The sequence below is a fragment of the Copadichromis virginalis genome, linkage group LG7 (assembly GCF_057382275.1).
Source record: "Copadichromis virginalis isolate Kocher_CV1m ecotype Utaka linkage group LG7, C_Virginalis_male_GT1.1, whole genome shotgun sequence".
In the NCBI taxonomy this organism is placed as follows: Eukaryota; Metazoa; Chordata; class Actinopteri; order Cichliformes; family Cichlidae; genus Copadichromis; species Copadichromis virginalis.
In genome coordinates, this window is record NC_140624.1 from 61,080,266 (window position 1) to 61,103,596 (window position 23,331).

Sequence of the window (23,331 nt, forward strand, 5' to 3'; positions counted from 1 at the left end):
ATTTTCTTGCACATTTTCTCTTCACTGTGCTCCAGGTATCACAAAGAACTGATCAAACCTACGTACCTAACATTTTGGCTCCAGTCACCACGAGCGCTAGAGAGTGATTAAAAAGTGGAGGTTAAACCTGTGACATGAGGCAGACTGCTGAGAAGAAATAATTGCATTCCTTTCCGAGGAGTAATCACAGATTGACTGGACTAATTCCACACCACTCATGGGTTTAGTATTGGTATTGGGCTGAATTCAGTGATGCAGGCTGATTTCATCAGAGGTGATGTATGCCGGTGTGCTGGGGGCTCTGAGCTTTGGCTCTTTATCCAAGCCTAATAGGCCAGATCAGCCTGTGAATCTGTCACCAGTCTTCTTGGATGATGGCTCCACTTAAGAACTAATCTCCCTCGGAACCTTGGGAAACTGGGAAATGACCCCGGAGCCAGCTTGCCGTGCTAACAAGATTTGGGAAAGCTGGTGGTGAGTGGAGGTCACATGCCCTTGTTTCCTCCAAGGTTCCCAGATGCCAGGACTTCCTGTTGGGTCAACCAGGTTGTAGGGTTATATTCTGAACGAGCAGTTGAAACATATACTGGGGTGGCTCTGAGCTGAATTCTCCAAATGATCCATTGGTTCTTCCCTTATCACATCCTACTAGTATCCAGCATGACACGCTGGCTGAAATCTAAACTTCTGCTCCTCCAGCTCTCCCAGCGTTTCAACAGCCACGTTCTATGTAAGCTTTCCTCCTGCGTGTTTAAGAAATATGCACCAAATCATCTGAATTACCCATCACATACACCTGGAAGCTATCAGAAAGCAGCCAGTGATGACGTCTAAAAATGTGCTGCCAAACCTTTGGTTAAAAATTTGAATCAGGCGATTTCTGATACTTTTATGTGCCCACTAGGATCCGTTACTAATTAATTTCCCATGTGTGTAGCTGGTGAGTCAAATCAGGGCCATGATTCTTCCTCACATCTTATAGCTGCTTTGTAGCATTTTCCCTGTTTGTGCTGTGTGCGTTCTTGCATCTGTAGCATTTCTCTGCTTGGAGCTTGTCCAGGCCTGTGATACCTAAGCTGTGAAAGGACCCCCATTAATACAGCTCCGCTCATTCATTATCTCCATGCCCAATCCTGGTGGCAGGCTCGTTAATTTTCAAAGGAATTTGTGAGATCAATTTCCTTTTCCTCAGTGTCTGAATCCCAAACACATGGGTTATGCATGCAAATCAACAAATTGCTTGTAGCTTCTGCCTCTCTCCTTTCTTACTCCCCCCCCTCCCAGAAAGCTGGCTTTAAACTCCGGGGTGCAATCTGTTACCCTGTGACTGCACCGCAGGAAATTGATTTGTGTTGCTTTTTCATTTTCATCCATGAAATTAAAAGTCAAGAAACTCAATTTCACAAGTGAAATAAAGTTACATATAAATTTTGGAAGGGATGAGTTCAAACAAAGTGGGTTTGGCTTTTGTACCCCTGAATCAATCCTGTGCATGAAATTTACAAGTTGATGCTCCCATGTTATTTCTGCTGGACATATGTAGGCCATTCAGAACTGTCTTCATGTTTACTTCCCCTTCCAGACCAGACAACCTACTAAATGAGGCACCGCAAACAAAAGCAGATAAAAGCATCAAAAAGAGGGAATGAGAGGGAAGACGGAAAAGGGGATACAATGGCGGCATGTTTAGAGAAAAGAACGTGCAAGAAAGCTTTCAAAGAAAAACGGTCATCTTCCATTGATCCTCTGCTCCAAGCAGAAAACACTAATGGAGAGGCCAGATCCATAGGCTACGTTCACACTGCAGGTCTTAGTCTTCCTCATCCACTCTGTTTCCAGACTTTCACTGTCTTTACCAGTCAAGGACATTTAGCCCTCACAAAGACCCCAACCTCCAGGATTCATTCTAAGATGCTCCCTAGCATAGATATTCCAGCCTTTTCTTTAATTCTGTCCACGCACACATACTGGCTGTTTGTTGTTGTGTGTATATATTCAGGTTACTGAATTGAGAAGCTCAACTTGACTTTTTTTTCTACATAACCAGTTATGCAGACAGACTGGAACACCACATTTAGCCCTTATTACGAACATATTATTAAGGTTAGTTAGGCATTTCACACTATTGCTGTTCAGTTAGAGCATATTTCATAGCGTACTACATTTTCTACTTTATTGCCAGGACCTTTAGAATAAGATATAGACTGAGAAAATATGTCATTTTTATTACACAAGGTAAAAACAAATGTAAAAAAAAACCCCATTTGTTTTCAAATAATTTGCACATTGAACGCTTTCTAAATAAGTCCTTTGGCAGATTAAATATTACTTCTTTTTATTTCGATTTTTTTTCTCCTTTTTTTTTTAACAAAATAAACCAAAACAAAGAGGAAAGTCTTGGGAAGATAACAACAACAACAATATGAAAGTGATCCATTGGATTAAGTTAAAAGACAGGTAAAAAGTTTCTGAGCAGCACCTGAAGGCAGCAGCAGCAGATCCACCCCTCCCTCCACCCGCTCTCCAGCCGGCCCACCTTGCTCAGTGGGCCCCTATGAGAGGCAAGCCCAGCATCCAAGTGACCTGCTCCTGTTTGCAGTCTACTTGCGAGCACCGCAGTATCGCGCAGTGAGTCTCCTGGCGGTCGGAGCATGGAGGAATTGGCCAGAGAGAGCATCAGTCTTCTGGCTTCAGCCTCGCCCAAGCCACCTCTGGACGTTGGGCCCCGGCTGGGCTCTGTGGGGGCCATTTTCATCATGCTTAAATCCGCTCTGGGTGCTGGGCTCCTCAACTTCCCCTGGGCCTTCGAGAGAGCCGGAGGAATCCACAGCGCTATCACCGTGGAGCTGGTGGGTATTTATTCATTTTAGAAAGACATATTATACAAAAATTCACACTTTGAATTTTTTTCCCCCTGCATCACTGAGTCCTGTCTAATACACAAAATTACCTTTTTTTAAAAAGATTATTTATCAGCAGTAACAGTTTTATATTTATTGATTCTGGGAGGTTTTTGAGTGGAAGTGATACATCTTATCTCCTTTAAACTGGGGCCCTCTGAGATTAATTAAAAACACTGTGATCTTCTCCACATGGCAGGAGAGGCCATGTTAGACTTGACCTCAGGACTTTAAAATTCACTTTATTCTTATCTCAATAAAAATGTTCTCCTCACTTGGCCTCTATAGTGGTCCAAAAGTTTGTAAAGAAATCCCCACAAAGTCTTTTTCTTGTTAATGTGCAGACTCTAAAACTGTAATTTTGGCAATTTGTTTAGCAAAGCAACTCCACAGAGCAAAGATTGTTCAAGACTTATATTTTTTTTCTTGTTTTACCCTCTCTGGATACTCTCTGCACTCATAAAACTCAGTGAAGATTTTAAACATATTTAAAGCTGCAGCCATTCATTCTTGGCCACTAAGGGGCAGAAAAAAGACAAATATACAGGTGTCACAATACTCACACTTAAAATTTAACATGTGTTAGTATTCAGTGAACTTTTTGCATGTAATTATATGTGACTAACAAAATTCCAATATTTGCTCTACTTTTAGCTCTAGTTTGGTCTTTAACTAATGATAGATGAATGAATCCGGCCCACTGGACAGCTTTAGAAAATATAAAGAAGTGCATAGATTTCAAACTTTCACCTGTATTTTATTTTTTATTACTCAATTAAATAACAGGAAAGTTCCTTTTTTTCTGTTATTAGTCAGTCCATTGCAAAAACGTCATATTTTATAATTACAGGACAGTCTGAGCAATGAACTAACTTTTTCTGTAATTTTACACATTTATCATGTAGTCTCATTGGATCAAAGTGGGCTGTATATGGACCACTATGTGTATAGAGTTTGACATCCCTGCTGTGGATCATTTCCCCTTCATACATGGTAATGATGGTTGAACTGAACTGTTAAAATCAAATCCCCCATTTGGATACTGTTGAGGCTTAAAGTTAAGAGTGTGCACAGGCACAGTCACCTGCAGCTGGTAGCACTGTTTATAGACTGACTGAAGACTTTATCAGATACATCGTGTTAGGACGGAGCTGGAGTCCTTTTTGCTTTGCGAAGTGTCTAAATTCTTTGTGGCATAAATTCAACAAGGTGCTGGAAACATACCTCACAGGTTTTGGTCCACATTTACATGATCGATCATGCAGTTGTTGTACACTTGTCATTTGCATTGGGTTCGGGTGACTATGGAAGTCTTTAGATTACAGTGAATATTCTGTCATGTTCAAGAAACCAGTTTCGGTTCATCTGAGTTTTGTGATATCGCGCGCTGTCCTGCTAGAAGCAGCCATCACAAGATGGGTACACAGCAGTTATAAAGGGATGGACATCAGGCAACAGTACTCAGGTAGGCTGTGGCATTTAAATTGATGGTCATCTGGTACTAAGAAGCCAAAGGTGTGTCAAGAAAATATCCCTCACACCATTACAGCACCACCACCAGCCTGAACAGCGCATGATGGAGCCATGCTTTGATGTTGTTTATGCCAAATTCTGACTCTACCTTTCAAATGTTGCAGCAGAAATCAAGACTCATCAGACCAGGCAATATTTTCTGAGTCTGCTGATGCCCAGTTTTGGTGAGCCCAGAACAGGAAAACTGTAGCCTCAGTTCCCTGTTGTCAAAGGAGCTTGCAAAGAAAAGCGTCTGGACTTCTTTAAGTTACTTGAAGACGTTTCACCTCTCATCCGAGAAGCTCCTTCAGTTCTAAGGTCAAATGGTGGAGAGTCCCAGATATCATATATCAGTTTCCTGTTCTTACCTGACAAGAATGAGACCTGGTCTGGTCTTCTGCTTCCAGGTTTAACATTTTATGAATTCAAAGATGCTCTCCTGCATAGAAGACAAGTGGTCATTTGAATTACTGTTTCCATCCTATCAACTTGAAACAGTCTGGTCATTCTGTTCTGACTTCTCATATCAAGACTTGGTGCTTACTGGATATTTTTTCTTTTTCAGACTGTTCTATATAAACTCTGGAGATGATTGAGTGGAAAACTCCCAGTAGATCAGCATAATCCAGTATCCAAATACTAATCCAGCCTCTCTGGCACTAACAACCATGTATTTACAGCCACTTAAATCACCTTTCTTCCATATTCTGATTTCTCAGTTTGACCATGAACAGGTCATCTTGACAATGTCACCATTACATGTCTAAGTGCATTATTGAGTTGCTGTGACACCCAGTGCATTTCTTAGTTTTCCATGGGGTCATTCATTAAATACATTTGTCACACTGCCAATAAATTACATGCATCCACGCAGGCATTTAGTAATTGTATTAGTTTCACTTATGTTATCCATCAGCAGAGTATGCAATACATTTAAAAATAGACACGAGGACCTGATCAGAAGTTAGTGAAACACTGATGTTTCCCAAACGTGCACGGGCAAAAAGAAAACTTTAATGTTTCCTGATGATCTTTTATTTACCAAGCACTTTTGGACTCAGGACCTAGAGCTGCACGTGAACAAAGGGTATTCAGTTTGACTGAATTTAGGCTTTTGTCATTTAAATGTATTGAGCAGAACACAGTCAAAATAACACTTGGAAGTTGATTTAACATTGTCTTATTGTCTTGGTTTTCTTCACCTGCTCAGGTTTCCCTCGTGTTCCTGATTAGTGGCCTGATTATCCTGGGCTATTCCTCGTCCATTAGTGGCCAATGCACCTACCAGGCGGTGGTGAAGAAGATATGTGGGCATGTCATTGGCCAACTGTGTGAGATCTGTTTTGTCTTCAACCTCTTCATGATTTCTGTGGCCTTTCTGGTCATAGTGGATGACCAGCTGGAAAAGTGTGAGTTAATGTTCACTTTTATTTTTCAATCTTTCATCATTTCCTAAATTTACTATTTTTAAAAAAAATCATTTTCCTGTTATCCAACATTGTTTGCCAGCAGGAGCTATTCAGAGTGTGTTGAATACTGTATTTAGTTCGAACTCTCAGTGTTGTGTTGTGTTTGAATGGATAAATGCAGACACAGTGGTACAGAAATGCATCTGTTGGCTCTGTGTTGCAGCAACATGAAACCACTGCAGCTCGTTGCAGGTTTGATTCGACACATTTCTGGTGGATTTTAATGTCAGTTGTTCAGCAAATGTCAAATGTCACAGTTGTGAACTAGAGATTTATAAATACGATTGAACTGTGTTGAGTGACAGATTTGTTTTATGTTACTAATAAAAATGAAACATGGGGGATCAGGTTGCTTTTGGAGGCAGCCTCAAGTGGCTGGAAGAGGAAGTGCAGACTTTTGTACTACATTGTTACATTAATTTTACAGCCCTGATATTGCCTCTTTCATACAGTTCAGTTTGATACTTCAAAGAAGTGAGCATGCACTAAATGTCAGTTAGAAGAGTGAAAATAATTCAGAGAGTGATGCAAATAGACAGTACATGCATAAATGTTCAACAGTGTATTTCAAAACCACAGAGCAACTGCAGTTTTGGCAGCCTTGCTCAGCTCGTGTCATCTCTAAAATGAAATGCAGATTTAAAGTGATTAAATGATAGGATCCTATTGTATATAATCTTTCTGTCCAGATTACAGGCACTGAAATAGATTCATAATTCATATCCTCTAAAATACAGCTTTCTTGAAGGGCCAGTGGGAAAAATATATAAATCTGTACACTTGGTTTATAAAATCCATCCATCTGTAGTTTATGGAGCCACAGATTCATAGTTTGTAAATGGATTTCTAGACATATTTTACGTTTTTAGAAAAAAGGAAAGCGATTGAAGCACAAGAATGTGTTTTTGATTTAGGTTTTTGGGCACATTTACCACTGTGATCTGTTTTGAATTGGACTTTTCAGCACTTTCATTTAGCAACATCTTTTTTCAAGTTTATTTTTTTAAAACCAAACTGAGATATGCAAGCAGGGAAATTGGTAGAAGCAGATTGCTGTTCATGAATTAGACAGCAGTTTTATTTGCATTTTCTCTGTTTTAAAAAAAAAATGCATTTAACTTTCACATCTGTGATATATGTGTGTTGTTACGTCGCTGTTTTGTGTCTGTCAGTGAGCGACTCCCTGCATGAGCTGGTAACTAATCTTCCGGAGTCAGAGATGCCAGAACACTTCTACATGGACCGGCGCTTCGCTTTGGTGCTGCTCTGTTTCTTCCTCATCCTGCCATTATCCATCTCCAAAGAGATCAGCATTCAGAAATACATCAGGTCAGGTGTTACATGTGGTGGCACTTATAGTAGTTATTATTATTTTTTAAATTAGGTGATAATGACAGCTAATGGACGGTTCAAATTTATCATTCATATTTCCTGCTGCACCCAGCTGTATCCAAAAGATTTTAGTCACAATGCCTGAACTACCCACTGAAAAATACTTGATTTCTTTATGATTATTTGTGTGAGACTTTTCATTCACAGTTTCTTTTTTGATTATTTCAAAAACTTCACTGTGCTGCCACCCAAAGGCCAAACTGTCAAATTAGGAAAAATGATCACGATATAGGAAACCAATAAGTAATGAGGAGATTAATGTTATCAAGATCGATGACCTTTTACCTGCTGGCAGCCTTCATGACAACTTTAACATCTTGGCTCAGCATACAGTTTCATATTTACTGTAATATTAATACAAAATCCTATTACAAGCGCCCTTCTAATATCACCATTCACAGGCCATAAGCTGTTGTGTAAGTGTATAGTCAGTTGCAGACCTAATTTTGAGGTTTCTGTGTGGTGGGTGAAGTATAAAGGTTGTTTCTCAGGAGTAGCATAGCCTGCAAAACTGGTGTTCAGATTTGTTAGTGTTTTGGAGGTGTGCTTACTCAGCTTTACGGTGCCGCAGCGTTTCTTTTCTTAAAGAAGAGGATTATGATCCTCATTTATTCAGAGCATACAGGTCAAGCATGTCTCTATATGGATAAATGAGTAGAGAACATGACCCTGGTCAGCCTCAAGTAAGCCTCTCATTCATTTTATGTTGGACTGAATGTTTCAGTCTGATTTCTGTCTGAAGCAGGCTTTTTGTCTCCATCCTCTCACAGTGTTCTGGGTACTTTGGCTGCGACCTACCTGACCACAGCCATCATCATCAAATACCATACCATGCCTTCTGTTCTGGTTCACAACAGCCCTCTCCACACCAATGGGTACGTACGTTTGTGTTTGAGGGCTACAAATAATGGGTTCCAGGGCTCCAAACAATCTGCTTGCTTCACTGGTCACAACAGTAAGTGAAGTGAGGTTCAGACTGGTCTTCGGACAGACTGGCAGCATCGAGAGTGCAGTGAATTATCAATGCTGTGGTTGATTCGCTTGTTTTCAGTTCTCCAGCTCAATGCTTGGTTTTTTATTTTTATTTTTAGAACTGTGCTGATTCACTCTTAGATAATATTTAGTGTAAACAATTTTAAATCCTTCACATATAATGCAAATGCATTATCCACTACACCATGGAACCACTTTTGTTAAAAAAAAGAAAGAAAGTAACAAAGTGAAAAAGAAAAATAGGTGTCATTAAACGTGATTTATTACACAAAACTACTAAAGTAAAGATGAACACAGGGAAGCTCTTTTCTTCACGGTCTCCAAGGCCAAAAACAACAAACAAAACAAAACAAACTAAGAAAACACATCAAGAACTCTCGAGCCAAAAACAGAATACAGTGGCTGAGCTCCCTGTCCAGCTAAAAACAGGAGAAAACAATTGAAACAAAAATGGCAGAGCACCCCTACCTGCTTCCACTGTGATTAACTATTAACACTGTAAAGGCATACTTTTACTCACAACAAAGAAAGAAAGTCAAAGTTACACAGAGTTTAAATTCACACACAGCTGCCGCCTGCTGCCCAAACCACTGTAGCTCACAGTTCTGGCAAATGGGGGACGTGGAAGGGGCGTGGCGGTTTGAGATGGCAGTCGTGGCTGACGAGCTGCAACACACCTCAGCTCCAGCTCATGAGGCAGACCTGGAACACAGGAAAGGGAGAAAAAAACTCTCTCATTAAGGGAGAGCCACTAGAGGTGAGCGACCGTAGCAGGTAGCATGCTGGTTAACACCGCTGCCTCACAGCAAAAGGGTCCTGGGTTTTTCTGTGTGGAGTTTGCATGTTCTTTTTGGGTACTCTGGCCAAAGACATGCATTTAGTGAGGTTAGGTTAATTTAGTTGATCCTAAATTGGGCATAGGTGTGAATGGTGCAAATGACCTGTCCAGAGTGTAACCTACCGGCTCCACCGGTAACCTTGTTAAGGATGGATGGATGAAGTTTTATATATATATATATATATATATATATATATATATATATATATATATATATATATATATATATATATATATATAAACTTCATCCATCCATGAAGCGTTGTTTTAAAGAAGAGTGGGATAGAAATCCTCCACAACAATGTGAGACACTGATTAAGTCATATGGAAAACAATCACTTCAAATTATTGCTGCCAATGGAGGTTCTTTTGAAAACGTTCCTCTTCACAGAACTCTATGCAGACACATTTTTGATACTGGCACCCAACACCAGGGGGTGCTGCAGAAAGGGGTTTCTTGACTGTTAGGTAGGCATCAGCAGTCCTGTCTAGTTCTAATAAACATATTCTAACTCTTCTCTTAAATGCTCTTTTCAGTCTTGATGATGAAGTTTTCATCTTTTAGTTATCATCTATGTGTCGTAAATATACTTCATCACCAGAGCTAGTCCACATATTGAGGTTGCACCCAGGAAATATGGCTTTTGTAAAGCTTCCTCATAAATCTGTCTGAATTGAGGCCACTAGGACAGACGCAGTTGTCCACCTGAAGCCCTGTGTTGCTCTGTCTGGATCACTGACTTAACTCGGCAGCTCTTATCACCCATTTGCCTGTGATTGACAGAGTAACTCTAGAGTGAAGAGTCTCTAAATGCCATGGCATTATCAGCGGTGCCTCAATAATAGACTAATTCTTCTTCCGGTGGCATTTGTGAATCCATGAAAATGACTCTTGTGTTTCCTCCTTAAGGATGAACTCCTGGGCCGCCATGTTCAGTGTCATCCCGACCATCTGCTTTGGTTTCCAAGTGAGTGCAGCAATTTAAAATATGTTGATGTTTATGTTCATCTAAAACTTGGATAACATGTGTTTGCATCGTCGTGCTGCCTTAAGGCTGGAGGCCAGTGCAAGCACAGCTGTCTGTGGAGGAGTACGTAATGTATCAGCAGGAAAAACTACTTGGAAGTGTATATATGTGGCTAAATATGCAAGTAATTTCTAAGCAGGTAATGAGGCACGTCTTCATAATGTTTCACCTGAACGTCTTTTAGTTATACTGCAGATATTTTGGACTTCAGTATTTATAAAGGCTTTAGATATGTGGCTCTGATGTCTCTGCCCCCAAAACCATTGAGATAAATGGTAAAAAGCATGACTCATTTGCCTCTGCAAAACGATTAGGACATTTACAAAAATAATAAATAATAAGACAGGAAATTAAAAACAAAAGGTATAAAGGTAACAAAGTGGAAATACATTGGCAAATAAATGATCTCGCTGTACTGGAAAGATAGCAAACAAACACCAGGTCATGTGTTCTGTGTTAGTTTCTGTTTCAGCTTTTTTTTGGGGGGGGGGGGGGTTAAGTACAGCGTTTTGTTGTTTTGCAGGAGAATTTGAATTGTTTGCCTGAGATAATAACAGTGGAGGAATTAATTTAATTTTTTAGCCAAATTTCTTGAGATAAGGTTAAAGTTTGCTCTTAATGTGAGTGGGAAAAAAATCTGAAGTACTGCTCTTACAATCAAAAAGCTTGATAAATGGCTCAATGGTTTTAATTTAGCTGACATTTGTAGATGTATACAAACCAACGTAATGGGAGAGAATGCGTTTAGATGACATGTGATAATTTGCTGTAATTTAAAATATGGGTCTTATGTTTGTAAATGATACAGACACAGCTGCCATGTCACTTTCAGAAAATAACAAGAAAAGTGTTGTTTTGTTCTTGTGCTTTTAAGGCTGAGGACACTGAGACTGAGGCAGCCGGGGCTATTAAAGGCATTAGGTCCATATGTTTTGGAGCAATAACAATTTTTGTAATTTTGACTCTTTATACCAACATAGTGGATCATAGTCTCCAATCAAGAAACATCAATATGAATACAGAGGGTTTACAGCAAGATGCAAAGCAATTGTTTGCATCTTGCTGTAGAACACGAAGGGCAGATTAGATTTTGCCAGAAAACATCTGAAACAGGTGGCACAGCTAAAAAAATAGAATTATTTAAAATTTTATTTAAAATAAAACCCAGTTTGCCTTCTATTGGAACAATGGAAAGAGAAAAGTATTAAGAAGGAAAGAAACAGCTCATGATCTGAACAATATAAGATTATCTATCAAACATGGTGGAAGGAATGTTATGGCATGGGTATGGATGGCTGCTAGTGGAACCAGGCCACTAGTGTTTTTAGAAGTTAGATGAAGTGTGAAGTGGAAAAAGACTATACTGATTGCTCAGATCAGCCAAATGCTGCAACACAGATTAGATGGCTTTTCACAGAGCAAATGATTCAAAGCATATCTTAGGACTTTGACGACTTGGGTGGTAGATTTAAAGGGTAGTGCAAAATCAACCCAAGTTTCTCAGGACAAAGAATTTAGACCAGAACATTTTGTTCAATTACTGAACAGAAAACTGAAGGCAGAGAGCCACAAAATGAGCAGCAACTAAGGGCAGCTGCATTAGAGGCCACCGACAGTATCTCAAGAGAGGAAATACAGCATTTAATGATGTCCATGGGTTCTCGACTTCAGGCACACATTGACTGCAAAGGACCTTCAAGCATTAAAAACAATCCCTATTTGAAATTATGTGTCCAATCACTTTTGTGCCTCTGAAGATGGGAGACTGTGTATAAAAATGACTGCAATTCCTAAATAGTTGAAAATTATTGTTAAACCCCTTGAATTAAAGCGGAAAGTTTGCAGCTCAGTTACACAGATTGTTTCATTTAAAATCAACTGTTTTGGTGAATGTAGGCAAAAAAATGTGCCATTGTCCAAAAACAGATGTGACTGTGTAAATGTTGAAGCAGTCATCCTGTAATTTTATCGTGTATGAAGCACCGTAGTTGCAGTTGGATAAGAATAGAAATCTTCCATGTCTTGATTCTTTCTTCCATAAAGTCTCAGGAATCAAAATAGAGCTTTATCGTTAAAAAATAATGCTAAACTATAGTTGGCATGGCCCTCACTCTTCCTGGACAGCCTCTCTGCATCACTGCTGCGGCCATCAGATAAAATTAAAATGCCAAAACAAGTCACATACTTTTACGTTCACACAGAAGCTGGCAAATCGGTTTATGACAGAGATTTGGGGAATCACAAGGTTACAGAAATAAACCAAAGCAAATCCATCTATATTTACACCAAAGGTGCTTGGAAAGTATAGGCGCCAAGGTCATGAGGTATGCAGCCTTACCATTTAGCCACTGGGGCGTATTACAAGCGAGAGGGCCAAGCTATGACAAAGTCTGAGATGCACGATGTTTGCTCAACACGTACCAAAAAGAAGCTTTAAAACTGCTGTCAGTGCTTTGTCAGTGCTCTTACTGCATCAGGCGGACGGGCAGGTGGAGGGTGTTAAATATCTCGACGCAAGCAGAAGTGAGGATGTGAGGATGCACATCTCAGCGTTATTGACTCAGTGCGTGCCAGATGTTTAGATTTTGGAATATAAAATGAAGCTACTGCAAGGGCTCCATTAGGTGGATCAGCTGTGTATAAAGCTGATATTTCCCTCAGGAAATGTTTATGTCTGATAATGTCTAGCTAAATTTAACATCAGCAAAACGTATAGATTATTTGGCTAAATACACTCTCACATCGTATCATTCACGTCCATTGTATTGGGCTGGAAACACAGAAGTCGTTTTGTGTGTTTTTTTGCTCTTTGATGTAATATAGAACTTTCTATGTAGCATATAATGGCTCATATTGGAGAGTGGGCGTTCTCACTTAATCTTTAAGGCTTCTCAGGAGAGTGTGTTTAACTTCAGTGTAAAGGTCAGCAAGCTGCCGCTCACTGTGCTCCGTGGGAGCGCCGCAGAGTGAGCTTTTCATATTTAATAGCAGGGCAGAGTGCATGGAAAAAAGATCATTCTGTCAGTCTCAAGCAGGACAGACTGATGTGTAACTTCCCAAGTTGCCAAGGTGACCCCTGAAGGCTGGTGGCGGGATCTAATAAAAGGAGGCGAAAGTGTGAGAGGATTGATGCATGTCCTCTCAAACAAACACATAGACACGCTCCCTCAGGGTGAGTGATTGCAGGGCAAAGGGTTGAATAGAGGGCTGATGAGATCCTGAGAGGAAGGGAGGGCAAGGAAAAAGGAAGCGAGATTTTACACTGCCCGGTGGCAGCTGGGATCAAGTAGGGACAAGAGTCTTTATCCTGAAATCTATGAAGGATTAATTCAGCCCTATTGTGCCACTGACACAGCCCGTGCACCTTCTTTTATTTCCTACCTCAGTTCGTCACACTGGCAGTAACATCAGACATAATAAGACCAGCCTGAACTATGAGATCCAAAGAGAGGAGAATAATCCGACGCAGACTGTTACAGAGACATGCTGTCTGACCAGCGACTATTCCCTGGTTGAAGCGTTTGGCTCAATGTGTCAGGGGATTGTCTGACTGTGGGCACTGTTACTGTTTCCTTCTATACTTAAAGTGTGATTGAATTTCACATCTTTGTGCTGGTTTCAGTGTCACGAGGCGTCCATCGCCATCTACAGCAGCCTGGAGAACCAGCGGCTCTCTCACTGGGTCTTCATCTCTGTGATCTCCATGATCTTCTGCTTCGTCATTTACTCCCTCACAGGTCAAATGACTTCCTCTGCTTCCTCTCTCCACAACCCACCCAAGTTATATTTCATATCTTATGTGTTATATACTCTTATACACGTTTTTTATTACTTGAATACTGATTTTATCTCACTAATGATGGACTTTATTTTAGTTTTGCAGTTACATACTATACAGCTATGCAGTTAATATACATTACATCCGATGAAATATGTAACTACTCATCAAATACTCCATTTTTGGTTCCTATGTATTGTACTAAACTCTTGTTGAGCCCAATGAAAAAAAAGAACTGCTTTAAATTTCAGTTTTATTTATACAGCGCCAAATCACAACAACAGTCGCCTCAAGCCGCTTTATATTGTAAGGTAGACCCTACAATAATACATACAGAGAAAAACTCAACAATCATATTTCCCCCTATTAGCAAGCACTTTGGCAACAGGGGGAAGGAAAAACTCCCTTTAACAGGAAGAAACCTCCGGCAGAACCAGGCTCAGGGAGTTGCAGCCATCTGAGGTGCTCTGAATGTGGCTCAGCTTGGCTGTAATTCTGGAAAGAAATTGTGATCACGTACAAGTTTTAACCTCATACGCATACACAAAAAATATGAACTGACAGTAATCCTCACTCTGCTCACAGAGGCCAACAGAGGGCAACTCTTTCGGTTGCAAAAAAGAAGTTGAGTTCTTTAGAAGGCGATGGGAAAATGACCAGAGTTGATGGCCTTTGTAAACACTTTTTAAAAGGTTGATTATCTTATCTGCTAGTTGGAAGCTCTTTTGAACATTCAATTAATTTTGTAATTTGTAGTTCTATGTATAATAAGAAAGACGATAGAGTAAGGGTAGGCCATAGGTTTTGACTACCTTTGTGACTGAATGGGAGGAGAATTTTCAGTTTATTTTGGGACAAAGTCAGCCTGCTTTTTAAGCCTTTTTTTTTTAAACCTGTGACTCTGCAAAATCAACAGAATTTCAGTGACCACAAAGTTAATTTCAAAATAATCTTCAAAATAACTCCACAAATAGGCCTGTTTAGGCATTTTAAGGTGACTTCAGAGTTGCTTCTACAGGACAACCTTCATATTTCATTCAGGTTCACTCATTGTGACGCTGGGTTTCATAAAAAAAAGCTGGTGATGCCCCAAAACACTCAAGTCAAGGATTAAAACCATTACCTCATAAAGCAATGAGTTACATCAAGGTGGCTTTACCCAAGTTTTATATCTATTTTTTTTTTAAAATAACTCGTGAAATGATTATAAATCATTTGTGGCTGCAGATAAGCTGCAGTTGTTGGTAACTGTAAACCTTCACACTTCTCCATATTTGTCCATATTTCTAGAAATATGGACAAATTTATTAAACCCCCCAAAATATGACTATCCAGAGTTGGGACCAGGAAGCAGAGTTGCAGTCTTACACGCTTCTCTGCAGCTTCTCTCCTCCTGCTACCCCCCCAAAAACCCATCTCCATAGAGACTGTGTCAGCTTCCAAAAAGACAAAAAACAAACTAAAAACCAGCAACAAACAACTTAAACATAAACAATCACAAAGAAAGAACAATACAGTATCCACATCTGAACCAAAGAGTAAAACAGTGAAATGTGGATTATTAAATATTAGGTCTCTCTCCTCCAAGTCTCTGTTAGTACATGACTTAATAATTGATCAACAAATTGATTTACTCTGCCTTACAGAAACCTGGTTGCAGCAGGATGATTATGTTAGTTTAAATGAATCAACACCCCCGAGCCATTCTAACTACCAGAAATCTCGAAGCACAGGCCGAGGGGGCGGTGTGGCAGCAATTTTTCACACCAGCCTATTAATTAATGAAAGACCAAGACAGACTTTTAATTCATTTGAAAGCCTGATGCTTAACATTGTCCACCCCAGCTGTGAAACTCAGAAACCAGTCTTACTTGTTATCATCTATCGTCCACCTGGGCCTTACACAGAGTTTCTGTCTGATTTCTCAGACTTTATATCTAATTTAGTTCTGAGCTCAGATAAAATAATTATTGTGGGTGATTTTAACATCCATGTAGATGCTAAAAATGACAGCCTCAACATGGCATTTAATCTGTTATTAGACTCAATTGGTTTCTCTCAAAATGTAAAAGAACCCACCCACCACTTTAATCACACTCTAGATCTTGTTTTAACATATGGCATAGAACCTGAACATTTAACAGTGTTTCCTGAAAACCCTCTCCTGTCTGATCATTTCCTGATAACATTTACTTTTACAATAATTGATTACACAGCGGTGAAGAGTAGACTTTATCAAAGTAGATGTCTTTCTGAAAGCACTGTAACTAAGTTTAAGAATATAATCCACCCACTGTTATCATCTCCAATGCCCTGTACCAACACAGAGCAAAGCAGCTATCTGAACGCTACCCCAACAGAGGTCGATTATCTTGTTAATAATTTCACCTCCTCACTACGTACGACTCTGGATACTGTAGCTCCTGTGAAAACTAAGGCCTCAAATCAGAAGTACCTGACTCCGTGGTATAATTCTGAAACACGTACCCTAAAGCAGATGACTCGTAATCTGGAGAGGAAATGGCGTGTCACAAATCTAGAGGATCATCATTTAGCCTGGAGAAATAGTTTGCTGCTTTATAAGAAAGCCCTCCGCAAAGCCAGAACATCTTACTATTCATCACTGATTGAAGAAAATAAGAACAACCCCAGGTTTCTCTTCAGCACTGTAGCCAGGCTGACAAAAAGTCAGAGCTCTTTTGAGCCAACCATCCCTTTAACGTTAACTAGTAATGACTTCATGAACTTCTTCACAAATAAAATTTTTATCATTAGAGAAAAAATTACCAATAATCATCCCACAGATGTAATATTATCTACAGCTACTCTTAGTACCATTGATATTAAGTTAGACTCTTTTTCTCCAATTGATCTTTCTGAGTTAACTTCAATAATTACTTCCTCCAAACCCTCAACGTGTCTTTTAGACCCCATTCCTACAAAACTGCTCAAAGAAGTCCTGCCATTAATTAATTCTTCGATCTTAAATATGATCAACCTATCTCTAATAATCGGCTATGTACCACAGGCCTTCAAGCTGGCTGTAGTTAAACCTTTACTCAAAAAGCCATCTCTAGACCCAGCAGTCTTAGCTAATTATAGGCCAATCTCCAACCTTCCTTTCATATCAAAAATCCTTGAAAGAGTAGTTGTCAAACAGCTAACAGATCATCTGCAGAGGAATGGTTTATTTGAAGAGTTTCAGTCAGGTTTCAGAGCTCATCACAGCACAGAAACAGCTTTAGTGAAGGTTACAAATGATCTTCTTATGGCCTCTGACAGTGGACTCATCTCTGTGCTTGTCCTGCTAGACCTCAGTGCAGCGTTCGATACTGTTGATCATAATATCCTATTAGAGCGATTAGAACATGCTGTAGGTATTACAAGTACTGCACTGCAGTGGTTTGTATCATATCTATCTAATAGACTCCAATTCGTGCATGTAAATGGAGAGTCCTCTTCACACACTGAGGTTAATTATGGAGTTCCACAGGGTTCAGTGCTAGGACCAATTCTGTTTACATTATACATGCTTCCCTTAGGCAGTATCATTAGAAGACATAGCATACATTTTCACTGCTATGCAGATGACACCCAGCTCTATCTGTCCATGAAGCCAGATAACACACACCAATTAGTTAAACTGCAGGAATGTCTTAAAGACATAAAGACCTGGATGGCCGCTAACTTTCTGCTTCTTAATTCAGATAAAACTGAGGTTATTGTACTCGGCCCTGAAAATCTTAGAAATATGGTATCTAATCAGATTCTTACTCTGGATGGCATTACCTTGGCCTCCAGTAACGCGGTGAGGAACCTTGGAGTCATTTTTGACCAGGACATGTCCTTCAATGCACATATTAAACAAATATGTAAGACTGCTTTCTTCCATTTGCGCAACATCTCTAAAATTAGAAATATCCTGTCTCAGAGTGACGCTGAAAAACTAGTTCATGCATTTATTACTTCCAGGCTGGACTACTGTAATTCATTATTATCAGGATGTCCAAAAAACTCACTGAAAAGCCTTCAGCTAATCCAAAATGCTGCAGCAAGAGTCCTGACAGGGACTAGAAAGAGAGAGCATATTTCTCCTGTTTTGGCTTCCCTTCATTGGCTTCCTGTTAAATCCAGAATTGAATTCAAAATCCTGCTCCTCACATACAAGGTCTTAAATAATCAGGCCCCATCTTATCTTAATGACCTTGTAGTACCATATCACCCTATTAGAGCGCTCCGCTCTCGCTCTGCAGGCCTACTTGTTGTTCCTAGAGTATTTAAAAGTAGAATGGGAGGGAGAGCCTTCAGTTTTCAGGCCCCTCTTCTGTGGAACCAGCTTCCAGTTTGGATTCGGGAGACAGACACTATCTCTACTTTTAAGATTAGGCTTAAAACTTTCCTTTTTTCTAAAGCATATAGTTAGGGCTGGACCAGGTGACCCTGAATCCTCCCTTTGTTATGCTGCAATAGATGTAGGCTGCCGGGGGATTCCCATGATGCATTGAGTTTTTCCTTTCCAGTCACCTTTCTCACTCACTATGTATTAATAGACCTCTCTGCATTGAATCATATCTGTTATTAACCTCTGTCTCTCTTCCACAGCATGTCTTTATCCTGTCTTCCTTCTCTCACCCCAACCGGTCGCAGCAGATGGCCGCCCCTCCCTGAGCCTGGTTCTGCCGGAGGTTTCTTCCTGTTAAAAGGGAGTTTTTCCTTCCCACTGTCGCCAAAGTGCTTGCTCATAGGGGGTCATATGATTGTTGGGTTTTTCTCTGTATCTATGAAGCGCCTTGAGGCGACTTTTGTTGTGATTTGGCGCTATATAAATAAAATTGAATTGAATTGAATTGAATTCTCTGTTGCAGGAGTTTATGGGTTCCTGACATTTGGAAAGGACGCGAGGCCTGACATTTTAATGTCGTACACTAGCAGCGATGTCCTAATGCTGATTGCGAGGCTGCTGTTTAGCATCTCTATCATCACCATCTATCCCATCACCCTGCTGCTCGGCAGGTCAGCAACTCTTCAGTTGAATCTTGTTAACTTGGCTCACTTTTCCATTTAAATGAAGCGATTCTCAGTTAAAGCAAAGTTTCACATTTGAAAACTCTTACGTGAAGTGAGGGCAAAGACACAAACTGCGAGCACCTAAATCGTCTTCACAGGGTGCAATGTTTCAATTACAAAAGACAGTGTGTGGCTACGCATCTGTTTCTGCTCCTCAGATCAGTGATCCAGGACCTGCTGCTGAGCTGGCGACAGAGACGCAGCGGCGTGGTCACGGTAGACTTTGAAAGCCGCAGCCGCTACATGCTAACGGTCCTGTGGATAACCGCGACGCTGCTCATCGCTGTGTTTGTACCAGACATCAGCAAGGTCATCAGTGTGATCGGAGGGATCAGCGCATTTTTCATCTTTATCTTCCCAGGTAGCGCTCTTGGTTATTGATGCGTGTTATGACCAATGTTTCACGTGTGCTGTTGAAACTTTGTGTTTGTGTTTGAACAGGGCTCTGTTTGATGTTTGCCATGCAGTCAGAGCCGGTGTCCTGTAAGACCAGGTGAGGGAAAAACTTCATTTAAATGATAATGTAATGCAAATATACAGATGGAAGGTAATCCAAAGAAGAGACAAAGAATGAAGGAAGTTTGCATAATAAGCTGAAATGCCTGCATGGATGTTTGACTGGATCTTCACGCTTGCACTATATCTCAAGTTGTTTTCGTGTGACAACCATATCATTATGATCATTATTGTTCTTTTTCCTGCATTTATTCTATTTCACTGTATGTGCCGCTCTCTGTACTCTCAACTGCCTCATGGGGATAAATAAAGTTATCGGAATCTGAAGCTAAAGTGATTAATTTAGCAAACATCTAGTCAGAAGCGATATAGACAACTCAGCTGACTAATTCATAAATCCATAATAATTTGGGATGACATCTGGTAAAATCAAGATGCAAATCAAGAGTTCTAACGCAGGACTGTCACAGTACCAGATTTTTATCATACATAAAATGATAATATTGCTATATCCATTGAGAATTTGATGTAAAAAGTACAAATCACACTTAACTTTTTATAATTTATTAACTCCCTGTTGCCTTTTGTAAGGCAAATAGTTGCTAAATTGATGATAACATAGAGAAACTAAACTGCAGTGACTCAGTTGGGGCAACTATAGACACACTTGAGAGTCAAGCTGCAGGGCAAACAGAACCTGTGTATTCAATGAAGTCCTTTCATTAGTGGGATTGTTAGAAATCAGTCTTTATTAAGTATTATCACAGCACTGCTCTCATAGGTTACATCATTATGCATCAGAAATTTGTCTAAGGAAGGCCAAAACTAGGCGTTTTTCTTTGTGCTCTCTGTGTCCCCTCATACTGTGTTTTAACACAGCTACAGTGTTTTCTACATTTATGGTGGGATTGATGCTCTCCATATTTCTTGTTGTTTTCTGTTGTCAGACAACTTATGAAATAGTGACTTAATAGGAGCAACTAAACTTAACTTGATGACCTGGAGACATTGAAGCTGCTGTTTTGATAAAATATTCATAGTATGATTAACATCCTCTGACACAGTTGCTGTAGATGATGATAGTCGTGTTTCCAATTTTTACACAAAATTTTTCGTGCAGAAAGCTGAAACTAAGAGAGATAAATGCATGAATATAATCCTCTAAGCGTGTATGGCTGGAATGTAAAGTTTCAGTTAAACTTTTAATCTTGTGGTTTCAACCTTTTAAGGAATTCTTTAATAGTAGTCGCAGGTCTCAGGATGTGAACCTGTCTGTCAGCTGGTTTGCTCATTCAGAGATTCCTCCTCAGAATAAATCAAATCCACAAGCTGTATCTGTGTCTAACTCAATTATGAACCCACCTATGTGTGGCTGGCACATGCATATTAAAAGGATGAAACTTTTGGAGAAACATTTTCAGATTTTTTGTTAATTGTAATGACCTCGCTCTGTTAATAATGGTGCGATAAGTTGGCAAAACTCTAAGGGCTACAGAACCATTAGTTGACTCCTAATTTTTCTCTCACTTGCACTGTAGCATCATAAGAAACAGTACAACCTACGGCACAGTCTGCAAGTAAAGCAAGACAAAAAGGGTAAAATGAAACGTGATGATTGGTTTATTTAGTGCCACGAGTAAAGGTCAGACTAAATTCAGTGCTGCTGCACCATCTGTTTCATTGAGTGAGTTAAGATTGGGTTGAAGGATGTTACTGAAAGTAAGTCCCATCATTTGTTGACCACTTGGTACCACTTGTTGTCCTCCAGAGTCATCTTCACGGTTTGGGGGGTGGTGATGCTCATCTGTGGAGCCTTCATATTTGGCCAGAGCACCACCATCGCTGTTATGCAGCTCCTCGGAAAGATCTGACTTTTCCACGTCCCTTGATGGTCCGAGCGTTTTTAGAAACAGACAGTGGGGAATAAACGTGAAATAACCGATGGTGAGTTATGGCTCTTTAACAGCACATGGAGATGACCCTGGATCAGTGAAGCAGCCTTTCAAAACTTGCAGCTTATGGTTTTTAAAGGACTGAAGCCAGCAATCATGTCTCCCTCCTCAAGTACAGGATGTTAGTTTCACTTGGGATAATTATTCCTACTTGCTATATGATTATCTATGTCCGTACCTCTTGCCTTGCTGACATGAAATCCTCAGGTATTTTCTATAGTTTGTGCTTACAGTCTTATAACACACTGCCACAATCAGTTTAACGCCCTAAATAAAACTCTACACTTAGTTTTATCTGTACAAAGCTTAGTATAGAGCTTTATCTTAATATTGTAGAGTGTTATAAAATGACACACGGCACCTTTTTCACATTTTCTTGAATAGATTCTACTTTAATTAAAGTAAAAATATTCTCAATAGTGCAACATAAATAATCAAGAGCCATTAAAACTTAAAAAATATTATCATGCAGGCCAAATGTATGGAAGCCCGTTTCCGCCACTAAAAAAAAAAAAAAAAGGATCCATAACTCAAAATTTCGAGTTATTTTCTCGAAATTTCGAGTTATTATCTCGAAATTTTGAGTTTTTCTCTCGAAATTTCGAGTTATTATCTCGAAATTTCGACATATTAACTCAAAATTTTGAGAAAAGCAACTCGAAATTTCGAGTTAGCGCTGCCAATCAGTAATCTACGTGAATGACGTCATTTCCATGTTACCCGGAAGCTGAAGCCCTCAGCTACAAATGCTACAGCTAAGCTACTGGTATTACATCCAGTCGTGAATGCACAGATTGCTGAGTGTTTTCAGCCTGGCTTCACAAATGATGAAATCCCTGTGTTATTAGCTGAATCACATGGTGTTACTATCAGCAAACATACTTTAATTTGTTGGGATCCGTTTTTGAGTGCGCGGTCCTGCGCCATATGCTTCCGGGTAACAAGAAAGCGACCTCATTCACGTATATTTTTGATTGGCAGAGCTAACTCGAAATTTTGAGAAAAGTAACTCGAAATTTCGAGAAAATAACTCGAAATTTCGAGTTATGGATACTAGCTTTTTTTTTTTTTTAGTGGCGGAAACGGGCTTCCATACAAATGGGATGTGTTAATGAGACATTACCTTTTTTTTTAAAATGATAAATCTTTTTCATCATTTCCTGCTTGCCTGTTACTGCTGATATGTGGGTAGGCCTTTGGTGGAGCCATAAAAGACTGCCACAACAGTAGCTTGAGGTTGCAACATGAATTCAGGAGAGAGGATAATTTTATGTTTCTGTACGTGAATATTTGGTTTTTGTGTGTAAATAGGTCATTTTTTTAATGTCTTACAAAAAAACCCCTACATTTTGACATTTGTATTAATTACCAGTGTTTTGAATTTTCATGCATTTTTGATCAGTCTGTTATTTCCCCTCGTGTCTTTACCCCCTGCGTATCTGTGAGTTCTTGTTTCCCCTCGTGTCTTTACCCCCTGCGTATCTGTGAGTTCTTGTTTCCCCTCGTGTCTTTACCCCCTGCGTATCTGTGAGTTCTTGTTTCCCCTCATGTTTTATTCCACGTTTCCCCAGCCCGACACGTCTGTGCTCTCCCTCGTGCTCCCTCTGTCTCTCTCCCTCTCCAGTCTGCGTCTCTGTGCACTTCCTGTTTTACTTTGATAGTCTCCCGTCAGTGTAAGTAGGGTCAGTGGTTCCCAAACGTTTTTTGCTAGGCCCCCCTTTGTTTTACAAGAAAAATATTTTGTTTTCAAACTCCATTGCATTTTATTTCACACCTCAAACATTTAGTAAACAATTAAGCAAATACAAGTAAACTGCAATAAATTACAAGTAATATTACAAGTAACTACTAACTCTGTTATGCTACGTCCATACCTACACGGGTATTTTTGAAAACGCAGCTGTTTCTATGCGTTTGGACCTTTCGTCTACATGTAAACGATGTTT

General features: G+C 39.8%; 1 protein-coding gene across 1 annotated transcript; it reads left to right on the forward strand.

Moving 5' to 3' along the window:
* The first annotated feature begins 2,636 nt into the window (after positions 1-2,636).
* On the forward strand, positions 2,637-21,304 carry slc38a8a (solute carrier family 38 member 8a). Its single transcript, XM_085464583.1, has 10 exons — positions 2,637-2,849; positions 5,623-5,821; positions 7,054-7,210; positions 8,044-8,148; positions 10,015-10,072; positions 13,755-13,869; positions 18,776-18,923; positions 19,136-19,338; positions 19,419-19,470; positions 21,202-21,304. Exons 1-10 carry the CDS (start codon positions 2,652-2,654, stop codon positions 21,302-21,304), a joined length of 1,338 nt encoding a protein of 445 aa, XP_085320709.1. The 5' UTR covers positions 2,637-2,651.
* The last annotated feature ends 2,027 nt before the right edge of the window (positions 21,305-23,331 follow it).

What these genes read in the sequence shown, in the direction of transcription:
- slc38a8a (XM_085464583.1), top strand. Translation starts at nt 2,652, where the DNA reads ATGGAGGAATTGGCCAGAGAGAGCATCAGTCTTCTGGCTTCAGCCTCG. An exon ending in CGTCATTTACTCCCTCACAG is followed by an intron (nt 13,870 to 18,775) that starts GTCAAATGACTT and finishes TCTCTGTTGCAG; the next exon opens with GAGTTTATGGGTTCCTGACA. An exon ending in CCGGTGTCCTGTAAGACCAG is followed by an intron (nt 19,471 to 21,201) that starts GTGAGGGAAAAA and finishes GTTGTCCTCCAG; the next exon opens with AGTCATCTTCACGGTTTGGG.